This window comes from Schistocerca cancellata, chromosome 12 (genome assembly GCF_023864275.1).
Source record: "Schistocerca cancellata isolate TAMUIC-IGC-003103 chromosome 12, iqSchCanc2.1, whole genome shotgun sequence".
NCBI lineage: Eukaryota > Metazoa > Arthropoda > Insecta > Orthoptera > Acrididae > Schistocerca > Schistocerca cancellata.
This window is the reverse complement of record NC_064637.1, coordinates 49,868,532-49,884,036: the sequence shown is the minus strand read 5'-3', so window position 1 is coordinate 49,884,036 and position 15,505 is coordinate 49,868,532. Positions and strand designations below refer to the sequence as shown.

Below are 15,505 nucleotides of genomic sequence, written 5' to 3'. Positions count from 1 at the left end.
AAACTTTCCTGTTCCTTCACGTGTAAGAGTTCAGAAATGGCTGGCCAAACTATAACATATCTACATCTACATCCATACTCTGCAAGCCACCTCACGGTGTGTGGCGGAAGGTACCTTGAGTACCTCTATCGGTTCTCCCTTCTATTCCAGTCTCGTATTGTTCGTGGAAAGAAAGATTGTCGCTATGCCTCTGTGTGCACTCTAATCTCTCTGATTTTATCCTCATGGTCTCTTCGCGACATATACGTAGGAGGGAGCAATATACTGCTTGACTCCTCGGTGAAGGTATGTTCTCGAAACTTCAACAAAAGCCTGTACCGAGCTAATGAGCATCTGTCTCGCAGAGTCTTCCACTGGAGTTTATCTATCATCTCCGTAACGCTTTTGCGATTACTAAATGATGCTGTACGAAGCGCGCTGCTCTCCGTTGGATCTTCTCTATCTCTAATATCAACACACTATTGACCACTGGGCGAACAAGTGTACTGTAACCCTCGTCCTTTGTTTTCGGATGCATTTCCTTAGGATTCTCCCAATGAATCTCAGTCTGGCATCTGCTTTACCGACGATTAATTTTATATAGTAATTCCATTTTAAATCACTCCTAACGCCTACTACCAGATAATGTATGGAATCAACTGCTTCCAGTTGCTGACCTGCTATATTGTACCTAAATGATAAAACATCTTTCCTTCTATGTATTCGCAGCACATTACACTTGTCTACATTGAGATTCAATTGCCATTCCCTGCACCATGAGTCAATTCGTGGCAGATATTCCTGCATTTCAGTACAATTTTCCATTGTCACAACCTCTCGATATACTACAGCATCATCCGCAAAAAGCCTCAGTGAAATTCCGATGTTATCGACAAGGTCATTTATATATAGTCTGAATAGCAACGGTCCTACGACACTCCCCTGCGGCACACCTGAAATCACTCTTACTTTGGAAGACTCCTCTCCATTGAGAATGACATGCTGCGATCATTTATCAAGGAACTCTTCAATTCATCACACAATTGGTCTGACAGTCCGTATGCTCTTACTTCGTTCATTAAACGACTGTGGGGAACTGTATCGAATGCCTTGCGGAAGTCAAGAAGCACGGCATCTACCTGGGAACCCGTGTCTATGGCCCTCTGAATCTCATGGACAAATAGCGCGAGCTGGGTTTCACGCGATCGTCTTTTTCGATACCCATGCTGATTCCTACAGAGTAGATTTCTAGTCTCCAGAAAATTCATTATACTCGAACATAATACGTGTTCCAAAATTCTACAACTGATCGACGTTAGAGATATAGGTCTATAGTTCTGCACATCTGTTCCACGTCCCTTCTTGAAAACGGGGATGACCTGTGCCCTTTTCGAAACCTTTGGAACGCTACGCTCTTGTAGAGACGTACGGTACACCGCTGAAAGAAGGGGGGAAGTTTCTTCACGTACTAATCTTAGAGCTGATGAACCTGAAATACTTTGTACAAAATCACTCTGATATCACGACAGCATGAATATTTTTAACATAGTTGGGAATATTTTTAATGGTTTCCTTTACCATTTCTTTCACATTGAAGGGCCAAAGAAACTGGTACACCTGGTTAATACCGCGCAGGGTCCCCGTGAGCTCCCAGAAGTGCCGCAACACGACGTAGCGTGGAATTGACTAATTTCTGAAGTAGTGCTGGAGGGAACCATGAATCCTGCAGGGCTGTCCATAAATACGTAAGAGTACGGGGGAGTGGAGATCTCTTCTGAACAACACGTTACAAGGCATCCCTGATACACTCAATAATTTGTAAATAATAGATTTCAGCTATCACTCGTCCTCTTTAATTTTTATTGGCAGATCTAGATTTCAGCTAGAAACCAGAAATTCTCAATGCACTATCATTTTTGAACAACGAACTGTGGATGAAGCCCGACCAACAGGTATTACACGCATTGATCAGAAATGATAGTGCATTGAGAATGGCTGGTTTCTAGCTGAAATTTAGATCTGCCTATAAAATTTAAAAAGGACAACTGATAGCTGAAATCTATTACTTACAGATCAATACAAGGTGCATTCAAGTTCTAAGGCCTCCGATTGTTTTTCTAATTAACTATTCTCCCGTAACTGGCGTTACTTCTCGGCGTAATCGCCCTGCAGACGTACACATTTTTCACAACGCTGACGCCATGATTCCATGGCAGCGGTGAAGGCTTCTTTAGGAGTCTGTTTTGACCACTGGAAAATCGCTGAGGCAATAGCAGCACGGCTGGTGAATGTGCGCCCACGGAGAGTGTCTTTGATTGTTGTAAAAAGCCAAAAGTCACTAGGAGCCAGGTCAGGTGAGTAGGGAGCATGAGGAATCACTTCAAAGTTCTTATCACGAAGAAACTGTTGCGTAACGTTAGCTCGATGTGCGGGTGCGTTGTCTTGGTGAAACAGCACACGCGCAGCCCTTCCCGGACTTTTTTGTTGCAGTGCAGGAAGGAATTTGTTCTTCAAAACATTTTCGTAGGATGCACCTGTTACCGTAGTATCCTTTGGAACGCAATGGGTAAGGATTACGCCCTCGCTATCCCAGAACATGGACACCATCATTTTTTCATCACTGGCGGTTATACGAAATTTTTTTGGTGGCGGTGAATCTGTGTGCTTCCATTGAGCTGACTGGCGCTTTGTTTCTGGATTGAAAAATGGCATCCACATCTCATCCATTGTCACAACTGACGAAAAGAAAGTCTCATTCGTGCTGTCGTTGCGCGTCAACATTGCTCGGCAACGTGCCACACGGGCAGCCGTGTGGTCGTCCGTCAGCATTCGTGGCACCCACCTGGATGACACTTTTCGCATTTTCAGGTCGTCATGCAGGATTGTGTGCACAGAACCCACAGAAATGCCAACTCTGGAGGCGACCTGTTCAACAGTCATTTGACGATCCCCAAAACAATTCTCTCCACTTTCTCGATCATGTCGTCAGACCGGGTTGTGCGAGCCCGAGGTTGTTTCGGTTTGTTGTCACACGATGTTCTGCCTTCATTAAACTGTCACACCCACGAACGCAATTTCGACATACCCATAACTCCATCACCACACGTCTCCTTCAACTGTCGATGAATTTCAATTGGTTTCACACCACTCAAATTCAGTAAACGAATGACTGCACGCTGTTCACGTAAGGAAAACGTCGCCATTTTAAGTATTTAAAACAATTCTCATTCTCGCCACTGGCGGTAAAATTCCATCTGCCGTACGGTGCTGCCATCTCTGGGACGAATTGACAATGAACGCGGCCTTATTTTAAAACAATGTGCATGTTTCTATCTCTTTCCAGTCCGGAGAAAAAAAAAATCGGAGGCCTTAGAACTTGAATGCACCGCGTATAACAGCCGATGAGTGCAACAACCTTCTGAATGGAATGTAACCTGACGCTCAATGATGTTCGTGTCTGGGGAGTCTGGTGGCCAGCAGAAGTGTTTAAACTCAGAAGAGTGTTCCTGGAGCCACTCTGTATCAATTCCGGACGTCTCAGGTGTCGCATTGGCCCGCTGGAATTGCCCAAGTCTGTCGTAATGCACAATGGGTGTGAGAATGTTCACATGAACACTGATACCAGCATCGTTGCACAACTGGCCCAACTCGTCCAACTTGTGTTTCAATTTTCCCTGAAGGACCATCCCGCTGCATCGAAGGACACAATCTGATGCCTATCAAACCCGCTCAGGTGGCTGTAGAGAGCACCACGCTGAGCCATCTGGCTGTGAGCATTCCCTATTAAAAGATAGACACAGATGGCGTTCTGGTACCTATGCCACTACGCCATCAGTTGGCGGAAGACGTTGAAACCCTTACAGTACGTCTACTATTCCCCATGTTGTGTATGCCGTCATCGGATCAATATCATCATCGTCTTTCGTAAACGATACCTCCACGCTTTATTTTTTCTCGGGCGCCTACATAGCTGAACCTTCTCTGGTCTGTGGTATCATGCACAGTTCACTTGTTCATCCTTCTGCCGAGAAGCACGAGGTGTCAGCATGATTGCAATCTTTGGAGTCTGTAACTGCACAGCATGTATCAGTCCATCTTTTTTCTAGTTACAGGTGTTTTCACATGCAATAATAACTTATTTAAGGAGCACAGCCATTTCTCAGTTAATAGTTAACTATTAATTAACGTTATACCGGATTTATAAAATTTAAAATTGCGAGGACCAGATATGATACCTCAGGCCTCAAAGCCAACTTTCTTCACTTATAATTTTGTTTAACTTGATTACCGGGCTTGACGTCCATGTACAGAAGAGCAGGTCAAAGTGCCAGGTAGAAGCCTGTAGAGGCCTTACCTGTGTACAGATGAACAGCTTCACCACTTACAGAAATTGCTTTATACAGTCTACAAAAAATAAGACAAAAATAAACTGGGACAAGTAGTGGTAACTTAATACCATCCATGTAGTAATTCAACGAAAAGCGGAAATATTTTGAAAAAAATTATCTGTGGTAATTTTTAGAGTATTTCGAGCCGTTTACTTACAATTACTTACAGTTTTAATACCAAGCATTTATTGTGACCTACTTTGAAATCCACGGGAAATATGAGGAATCTGTGTAATGTGTATAAAAAAAGCTGCCAAATTGGGTGTATAATTCTTCTGCTCAGGTCCTAACGTATCACGAATGATACCATCTATAAAAAATTCACTATGCTTTCAATTTTTGAGGGTTATTTATTGTTGACTAGCATTAACTCCCAGTAACCCACTAACATTTTAATATGTGCTCGGGACTGAAGACGATAGAGAGAAATAACCTATAATCCCTTGTGACTGACAATTCGCAATTTTTCACAAACACAACTTTTATTGATTTAAGTTCACAAGGGTGATGACTGATCAGACAAATGGAAGGTAACGAGAACGAAAAAAGTCTCCTAATTGAGGCAAACAAAAGTTCACTCCTAATTTTCTACAAAGATTGGTTGTAACACACTCATACATTAGTAACAGTCCAATTCCGAGACGAAGACGTAATCTTCAACGGTCGCAGTACACGAACTCGACATCTGGCATGAACTTAACTTCAGGCCTGGTTCTAGCCCCTAAATAGTTGTCTCCAGCCAATCAGGTTTTGCCGTAGTGATACTTCCTGCAGGCCGTGGCTCGAGCTCCCTCTGCAGCAAGTAGTGCTCGGCATGTCTGTTTCCATTATCTTGTATGTGAATAGCTGGTGTTTACCATAGTGCTTTCGGGTACGCCTTGGGCATAGACAACCTCGTCCTCTGTGGTGTTATATGGGTTGCCGGCCCTCAGGGGCTACCTTGGCTCCGGTATAACATCCTTAATGATTATTCCGTTTCGACATTTGTTCCGAATGTTTCCTACAGCTTTGTACAATTGATGGTGACTAAACCTGTGCGAAGATTAAGCCATTCAATGGATGTAGCTCCTGCCAACCACGTCAAGTTTAAATACAATAGTAGTTACATGCCTATAAATAGAAACTGGAAGCATTTACTATTTATTCACTCTAACGTATTTTATTTGATTTTTGTTTTATCAGTACTATTTTTATCAAGGACACTGTAGTAAATACGCGTTACCAAATTCAATTAGTACTACATTTTAAGAAGAGTGCCTGAATACACTTCCTCGCATCCAACGAGCTTCCACGTCACATCCGCCATTTTCCCTTCAGCTGCTGATGTGTCTCAACGATTCTTAATATCCCAGCTGTTCTGTCTACAATAGACAGTCCATTTCTAAACATTGCTGACGGCACTGCTTTCCTGGTCGTCAATTTCAGCCTCGGAGCGTAACAGTCAACCTTTCAGCTACAACAAGATTGCGGTTGGTACGGGAAACGGAATGGCTAGCTGTGATACAAGGTACACTCGGCTATGCACTGTATTTTGGTTGCGGAGTACACTATGTGATCAAAAGTATCCGGATACCCCAAAATATATACGTTTTCATATTAGGTGCATTGTGCTGCCACCTACTGCCAGCTACTCCATATCAGCGACCTCAGTAGTCATTAGACATCGTAGACGGACTTCGAACATGGCCAGGTGATTGGGTGTCACTTGTATCATAGGTCTGTACGCGAGATTTCCACACTCCTAAACATCCCTACGTCCGCTGTTTCTGATGCGATAGTGATGTGGAAATATAAAGGGACACGTACAGCACAAAAGCGTACAGGCCGACCTCGTCTGTTGACTGACAGAGACTGCCGATAGTTGAAGAGGGTCGTAATGTGTAATAGGAAGACATCTATCCAGACCATCAGACAGGAATTCCATACTATATCAGAATCCACTGCAAATACTATGAAAGTTAGGTGGGAAATGAGAAAACATGGATTTAATAGTCGAGCGGCTGCTTATAAGCCATACATCGCGCCAGTAAACGCCAAACGACGCCTCCCTTGGTGTAAGGAGCCTAAACATTGGACGATTGAACAGTGGAAAAACGTTGTGTGAAGTGACGAATCACGGTATACAATGTGTCGATCCGACAGCAGGGTATGGGTATGGCGAATGCACCGTGAACGTCATCTGCCAGCGTATGTAAGGCCAACAGTAAAATTCGGAGCCGGTGATGTTATGGTGTGGTCATATTGTTCACCGAGGGGGCTTTCACCCCTTGTTGTTTTGCATGGCACTCTCGTAGCACAGACCTTCATCTTCTTGCTTCCAACTGTTGAAGAGCATTTGGGGATGGCGACTAGATCTTTCAATATGATCGAGCCCCTGTTCATAATGCCGGCCTGTGGTGGAGCGGTTACACGACAATAACACCCCTGTAATGGACTGGCCTGTATAGAGTGCTGACCTGAATCCTATAGAACACCTTTGGGATGTTTTGGAACGCCGACTTCGTGCCAGGCCTCACCGACAGACACCGATACCTCTCCTCTGTGAAGAATGGGCTGCCCTTCCAGGAGAAACCTTCCAGCAGCTGACTGAACGCATGCTTGCGAGAGTGGAAGCAGTCATCAAGGCTAATGGTGGGCCAACACCATACTGAATTAGCCGGCCGCGGTGGCCAAGAAGTCATAGGCGCTTCAGTCAGGAACCGCGCTGCTGGTACAGTTGCAGGTTCGAATCCTGCCTCGGGCATGGATGTATGTGATGTCCTTAGGTTAGTTAGGTTTAAGTAGTTCTAGGGGACCCATGACCTCAGATGTTACGTCCCATAGAGCTCAGAGCCATTTGAACCATTTTGAACCATATTGAATTCCAGCATTACTGATGGAGAGCGCAACGAACTTGTAAGTCACTTTCAGCCAGGTGTCGGGGTATTTTGCTCACATAGTGTATGTGTGGTGATGACGCTGCATTGTATGGAAGAGAGACGTCTCTAAAGTGAGTGTAGGAGGATGTGGATAATGTGGATAGAAGTTCTGCATTGCCTGACAAGAGTGCTGTAGCACCCAGAAGGTATGAACGTGTGTGAACGTAATCTCTTAGGCACATACCATTGGCGAGTATTTAAATGATTGGGATCACAGTTCTCTGCCGTAGGTAGAACAGTTATCAGAATGCGTTAGTGTTGTTAGTGTTTAGTATCGATAACAGGCCTGGTGGGGGATATAAGGATGTGAACAGCGTCAGATGTTGAGTGATCAGTGTGAAGTAGGTGGAGATGCCCTGTACCCATTTTCAGACAGTGTAACCAGCACCTGACAATGGTTTGAATGGGATGTCATAGCTGGTCTCCATTTGGCTAGTTGGGCGAATTGTGCAGTATCCAGTTTTGTGGGACATTCGGATGTGACACTGGCAAAGTGTTGGATCTGATGGGAATATGGTGCAGGCTGAGCACATCTGACCACCACAAGGAAGTATCACTGTGTTGTGCACCAAGTAGATCGTAGTCCCCTTTCATCTGCGAACAAGCTATGGACACCCTGCAACGCTCTGACATCCAGCGCCTTCGCTCAGAGGCTAGCAGCTGGCGGACTAGGGAAATACCGTCCCATGCGGAGGCTGCTGTTAACACCACAACTCAAGCGGCGGCGTTTGGTATAGTACCGTGACCAGAAAGCTTGGACTGGTGGTAAATGGCGCTATATTGTGTTCAGCTACGAACCGCGCTTGCCCCACTGTTTCACTCGCAGATAGAGAGAGCGAAAAACGTCTGTCTGTATACTTCCATAGGAACCCTAATTTCTCTGTCTTATCTTCGTGGTCCTTACGCGCTATGTACGTTGGTGTCAGTTGAATCGTTCGACATCATCATCATCATCATTTGAGACTGCTTATGCCTTTCAGCGTTCAGTCTGGAGCATAGTCCCCCTTATAAAATTCCTCCATATTCCCCTACTCAGTGCTAACATTGGTCCCTCTTCTGATGTTAAGCCTATTACTTCAAAATCATTCTTAGCCAAATCCAGGTACCTTCTCCTTGGTCTGCCCCGACTCCTCCTACCCTCTACTGCTGAATGCATGAGTCTCTTGGGTAACCTTGCTTCTCCCATGCGTGTAACATGACCCCACCATCTAAGCCTGTTCGCCCTGACTGCTACATCTATAGAGTTTATTCCCAGTTTTTCGTTGATTTCCACATTGTGGACACTCTCCTGCCATTGTTCCCATCTACTAGTACCTGCAACCATCCTAGCTACTTTCATAGCAGTAACCTCAACCTAACTGATAAGGTAACCTGAATCCACCCAGCTTTCCCTCCTATACAACAAAGTTGGTCGAAATATTGAACGGTGCACAGATAACTTAGTCTTGGTACTGACTTCCTTCTTGCTCAGCTGAGCGCTCACTGCATTAGCTTTGCCACACCTCGCTTCCAGCTCTTTCACTATGTTGCCATCCTGTGAGAATATACATCCTAAGTATTTGAAACCATCCACCTGTTCTAACTTTGTTCCTCCTATTTGGCACTCAATCCGTTTATATCTCTTTCCCACTGACATTACTTTCGCATAGGAGATGCTGATCTTCATACCATAGTCCTTACATTTCTTATATATCTCTGAAATATTACTTTGCAAACTTTCAATCGAATCTGCCATCACAACTAAGTCATCCGCATATGCGAGACTGCTTATTTTGTGTTCACATATCTTAATCTCACCCAGCCAGTCTATTGTTTTCAACATATGAAAATGGTTCAAATGGCTCTGACCACTATGGGACTTAACTGCTGAGGTCATCAGTCCCCTAGAACTTAGCCGGCCGCGGTGGCCAAGTGGTTCTAGGCGCTTCAGTCCGGAACCGTGCGACTGCTACGGTCGCAGGTTCGAATCCTGCCTCGGGCATGGATGTGTGTGATGTCCTTAGGTTAGTTAGGTTTAAGTAGTTCTAAGTTCTAGGGGACTGATGACCTTAGATGTTAATACCCTTAGTGCTCAGAGCCGTTGGAAACCCTAGAACTTAGAACTACTTAAACCTAACCAACCTAAGGACATCACACACATCCATGCCCGAGGCAGGATTCGAACCTGCGACCGTCGCGGTCGCGCGGTTCCAGACTGGAGCGCCGAGAACCGGCCGGTTTCAACACATGGTCCATAAATAATATGAACAGTGGAGACAGGTGGCAGCCTTGTCTTACCCCTGAAACTACTTTGAACCATGAACTCAATTTACCGTCAGCTCTAACTGCTGCCTGACTATCTATGTAAAGACCTTTAATTGCTTGCAAAAAGGACTGATGACCTTAGATGTTAATACCCTTAGTGCTCAGAGCCATTTGAACCCCTAGAACTTAGAACTACTTAAACCTAACCAACCTAAGGACATCACACACATCCATGCCCGAGGCAGGATTCGAACCTGCGACCGTCCCGGTCGCGCGGTTCCAGACTGGAGCTCCGAGAACCGGTCGGTTTCAACACATGATCCATAAATAATATGAACAGTGGAGACAGGTGGCAGCCTTGTCTTACCCCTGAAACTACTCTGAACCATGAACTCAATTTACCGTCAGCTCTAACTGCTGCCTGACTATCTATGTAAAGACCATTAATTGCTTGCAAAAGTTTGCCACCTATTCCATAATCTCGTAGAACAGACAATAACTTCCCCCTAGGAGCCCGGTCATATGCCTTTTCTAGATCTATAAAGTCAGCCTTAAACGCCATTTCTCTAAATATTCCCGTAAACAACGTCGCGTCCCCTCCAGGGATTCCCATTTGAGTTCCAGAGGCATCTCCATAACACTTACGTGTTGTTCGAAACTACCGATAACAAATGTATCAGCCGCCCTCTGAATTGCTTCAATGTTCTGCCTTCAATCCGACTGGTACGGATACCAAACACTTGAGGAGTACTCAAGTATAGGTCGCCCCAGCGTTCTACAGTCCTGGAAATTGAAATAAGAACACCGTGAATTCATTGTCCCAGGAAGGGGAAACTGTATTGACACATTCCTGGGGTCAGATACATCACATGATCACACTGACAGGACCACAGGCACATAGACACAGGCAACAGAGCATGCACAATGTCGGCACTAGTACAGTGTATATCCACCTTTCGCAGCAATACAGGCTGCTATTCTCCCATGGAGACGATCGTAGAGATGCTGGATGTAGTCCTGTGGAACGGCTTGCCATGCCATTTCCACCTGGCGCCTCAGTTGGACCAGCGTTCGTGCTGGACGTGCAGACCGCGTGAGACGACGCTTCATCCAGTCCCAAACATGCTCAATGGGGGACAGATCCGGAGATCTTGCTGGCCAGGGTAGTTGACTTACACCTTCTAGAGCACGTTGGGTGGCACGGGATACATGCGGACGTGTATTGTCCTGTTGGAACAGCAAGTTCCCTTGCCGGTCTAGGAATGGTAGAACGATGGGTTCGATGACGGTTTGGATGTACCGTGCACTATTCAGTGTCCCCTCGACGATCACCAGTGGTGTACGGCCACTGTAGGAGATCGCTCCCCACACCATGATGCCGGGTGTTGGCCCTGTGTGCCTCGGTCGTATGCAGTCCTGATTGTGGCGCTCACCTGCACGGCGCCAAACACGCATACGACCATCATTGGCACCAAGGCAGAAGCGACTCTCATCGCTGAAGACGACACGTCTCCATTCGTCCCTCCATTCACGCGTGTCGCGACACCACTGGAGGCGGGCTGCACGATGTTGGGGCGTGAGCGGAAGACGGCCTAACGGTGTGCGGGACCGTAGCCCAGCTTCATGGAGACGGTTGCGAATGGTCCTCGCCGATACCCCAGGAGCAACAGTGTCCCTAATTTGCTGGGGCGGTGCGGTCCCCTACGGCACTGCGTAGGATCCTACGGTCTTGGCGTGCATCCGTGCGTCGCTGCGGTCCGGTCCCAGATCGACGGGCACGTGCACCTTCCGCCGACCACTGGCGACAACATCGATGTACTGTGGAGACCTCACGCCCCACGTGTTGAGCAATTCGGCGGTACGTCCACCCGGCCTCCCGCATGCCCACTATACGCCCTCGCTCAAAGTCCGTCAACTGCACATACGGTTCACGTCCACGCTGTCGCGGCATGCTACCAGTGTTAAAGACTGCGATGGAGCTCCGTATGCCACGGCAAACTGGCTGACACTGACGGCGGCGGTGCGCAGCTAGCGCCATTCGACGGCCAACACCGCGGTTCCTGGTGTGTCCGCTGTGCCGTGCGTGTGATCATTGTTTGTAGAGCCCTCTCGCAGTGTCCGGAGCAAGTATTGTGGGTCTGTCACACCGGTGTCAATGTGTTCTTCTTTCCATTTCCAGGAGTGTATATGCCGCCTCCTTTGCATGTAAACTACTCTTCCCTAATGTTCTTGCAATGAACCAAAGTCGACAATTCGCCTTTCCTACCACTCGTTCCACCTCATAACACTTAGCATCGCTACTCCCAGATATTTAAACGATTGGACTGTGTCAAGCTGGACGCTAGTGATACTGCATCCGAACATTACAGGTCTGCTCTTCCTATTCATCCGGATTAAGTTAGATTTTTACACATTTAGGATTAGCTGCCCTTCATCACACCAACTGTAAATTTTGTCTAAGTCGTCTTGTATCTTTCTACTCAAGCTCAACACCTTACAATACACCACGGCATCATCAACAAACAACCGCAGACTGCTGCCTACCCTGGCCGCCATGTCATTTGTGTCTACAGAGAATCACTGGACTCGCATTCGGGAGGACGACGGTTCAATCCCGTCTCCGGCCATCCTGATTTAGGTTTTCCGTGATTTCCCTAAATCGTTTCAGGCAAATGCCGGGATGGTTCCTTTGAAAGGGCACGGCCGATTTCCTTCCCAATCCTTCCCTAACCTGTGCTTGCGCTCCGTCTCTAATGACCTCGTTGTCGACGGGACGTTAAACACTAATCTCCTCCTCCTCACATAGAATAATAGTGGTCCTATTACACTTCCCTGGGGTACTTCTGACGTCGAAGTCTTTCACCCACTCACGTATCTGTGAGTTTATTCCATATGGTCATACTTTAGTTAACAGCCTGCAGTGGGACACCGTGTAAAATGCTTCTACATCTAGATCTACATTTACACTCCGCAAGCCACCCAACGTTGTGTGGCGGAGGGCACTTTACGTGCTACTGTCATTACCTCCCTTTCCTGTTCCAGTCGCGTATGGTTCGCGGGAAGAACGACTGCCGGAAAGCCTCCGTGCGCGCTCGAATCTCTCTAATTTTACATTCGTCATCTCGTCGGGAGGTATAAGTAGGGGGAAGCAATATATTCGATACCTCATCCAGAAACACACCCTCTCGAAACCAGGACAGCAAGCTACACCGCGATGCAGAGAGTTTGCTAAACATCTCAGTAACGCTATCACGGTTACCAAATAACCCTGTGACGAAACGCGCCGCTCTTCTTTGTATCTTCTCTACCTCCTCTGTCAACCCGACCTGGTACGGATCCCACACTGATGAGCAATACTCAAGTATATGTCGAACGAGTGATTTGTAAGCCACCTCCTTTGTTGACGGACTACATTTTCTAAGGACTCTCCCAATGAATCTCAACTTGGCACCCGCCTTATCAACAATTAATTTTATATAATCATTCCACTTCTAATCGTTTCTGGAAATCTAAAAATATGGAATCTCCCTGTTACCGCTCATCCACAGTTGTCACTGTATCATGTGAAAAAAGTCACGCTGAGTTTCCCAGGAGCGACGTTTTCTACAGCGATGCTGATTCGTCGACATAAGCTTCTGTCTCAAGAAAGTTTGAGGTATGTGAACTGAAAATATGGTCAAGGATTCTGCAGCAAACAAAAGGTAGGGGTATTGGTCTGTAATTTAGCGGATCCTCTCTCTTACCTTTCTCATATGCTGGAGTCACCTGATCTTTTTTTCAACCGCTTGGATCTTTGTGCTGGGCGAGAGATCCGCAAGAGATGCCAGATAGGTAAGTCACGGATCCCATAGAGTACTCTTTGTAAAGTCGAAGTGGTATTCCATCCAGACCTGGTGATTTATTTCCTTTCAGATCTTTCAGTTATTTCTCCACGCCAGATATTCTTCTTACTATGTCGTCCATACATCTACATTTATGTAGATGTAGATTGAAGTTTAGGGTCAATATTTCACTCGGATTACGAAATCACAGGGAACCCAACCGGCCACGCTCTTTCAATGAGGCATGCTGGCAAGTGCCTTCAGCAACTTACCGAAATCGTGGTAAAATTGAATCTGGGTGGCTGGTTTGGGATTTGAAACACCGTCCCCTCGTTTATGACTCTGGCGTCTTACCACTGCTGAACCTCACAGATGATGTGGATGTGGGTGTATATGTAGGTATACATGTGGATGGAGATGTATATGCCTAACGCTGGCGGGATATACAGCGTGTAAATTTTAAGTTGACAAACCAGAATAACTCGAAAAATAAGCTTCACAAGAAAAAAAGTGTGGAATCCAAAGTTTATTACTTTCGAGGTGGACATCTGCTGACACTAATATCTGCCCGCCACCCCAGCACCCTGGGGATGGGGCGGGAGGCAACTTTAAAATTTCAAACGGGAATCCCCATTTTTATTGCAGAACCAGAAAAAAACTACGTAGTTGGTGCTGTAGTTCAAGAAAATCCATGTTCTCATTTTTGCGTGGAAAATGGCTACGAATTAAAAATACTTATATACTTCGGAAATTTTGTTTTGGATTCTCTTGAATTACAGCGGCAACTACCAAGAATCAAAACAAATGTTTAAGACAAAATGTATGCATTTTTTAATGTAGAATCTGGTTCTGCAAAAAAATGGGGGTTCCCATTTGAAATTTTAAAGTTGCCTCCTGCCCCACCCCCAAGGGGCTGATGTGGAGGGCTAATTTTAGTAGCAGCAGATGTCCACCTCGAAAATAGTCAACTTTGAATTCCACACATTTTTTTCGTGTGAAGCTTATTTTTCGAGTTATTCTGGTTTGTCAACTTAAAATTTACACCCTGCAGAACAGCACTCATAAAAGAATACGAGAAAATGCGGCGCCTGATTGGCTTCATGGATTCTGTTGTTGATCGAGTCGTTACCAGCGTAGCAGGTGACACTACCAGAACTGATATTTATTTCTCGGATTCGGATAAGGAAGGAGCTAAGAGGTTACGAGACGACTGACTGTAATTAGTAGGCCGGCCGCTGGTCGCCGAGTGGTTCTAGGCGCTTCAGTCCTGAATCACGCGACTGCTACGGTCGCAGGTTCGAATCCTGCCTCGGGTATGGATGTGTGTGAAGTCCTTAGGTTAGTTAGGTTTAAGTAGTTCTAAGTTCTAGGGGACTGATGACCTCAGATGTTAAGCCCCATAGTGCTCAGAGCCATTTGAACCATTTTTTATATGTAGGTAAACATGTGGATGTAGATGCGGTATGGCCTGGGCTGGCGTGGTCGTTTTGTACTGTACCTGAGCCTGGGATTCCCAGAAAGTGTCTCCGGGTGCACACTGGAAATACGGTTTCCAGCGAGGCGGAGCTCTTCCAGCGCTGGAGCCCACCACAGCAACTCCCTGGGCAGGGTACGCAGCTGGTTCCAGGACAAATCCACCACCTGCAGCTCTGGAGTCCTCCGGAGGGTTCCAGGCGGCAAGAAGTGCACATCTGAGGGCAGAGTGACATCGTCGAAAGTTGTACGGCTTCTACCTGCAACAGCTACTCTATCCACGTTCACATGGAACACATCTAAAATGGTCACAGCTATAAAAGGTACAGCAAATATCCAAACCGTTAGGGCAACCACCCTGGAGGGGTGTCTGTGAAGAGATGAGAGGCTGAAATGCGTTTCCTGAACAAAGGCACCATAATTTTAGTCCGGCCAACGAAGACGAGATAAGATGGATTAGGGGAAAGAATCGTGTGATCGTAAATTTTTACACAGTACTAGGTAGGGAACATTATGAACGTCGCACTAAAAATCCTGACCCGTGGGGTGTGATCGTTAGGGAGGAGATGCGTTTAAAGGTCACTGTTTCATGATTGATTATCCCTAACAACTCAAAAAACTGCTGCTTCTAGAAATTACATTTCGTACAAAACAGGTCTTATTCACTTTTCCAGTAGGATTA

General features: G+C 46.1%; 1 protein-coding gene across 1 annotated transcript in view; it reads right to left on the bottom strand.

Moving 5' to 3' along the window:
• Window positions 1–15,505, bottom strand: part of LOC126109443 (insulin-like growth factor-binding protein complex acid labile subunit) — a gene marked incomplete at its 5' end in the record, with an annotated part of 81,423 nt that overhangs the window by 15,358 nt on the left and 50,560 nt on the right. The window contains one exon of the mRNA XM_049914474.1: window positions 14,849–15,041. Coding sequence (XP_049770431.1) covers window positions 14,849–15,041 — 193 coding nt within the window. The remainder of the gene's footprint in view (window positions 1–14,848; window positions 15,042–15,505) is intronic.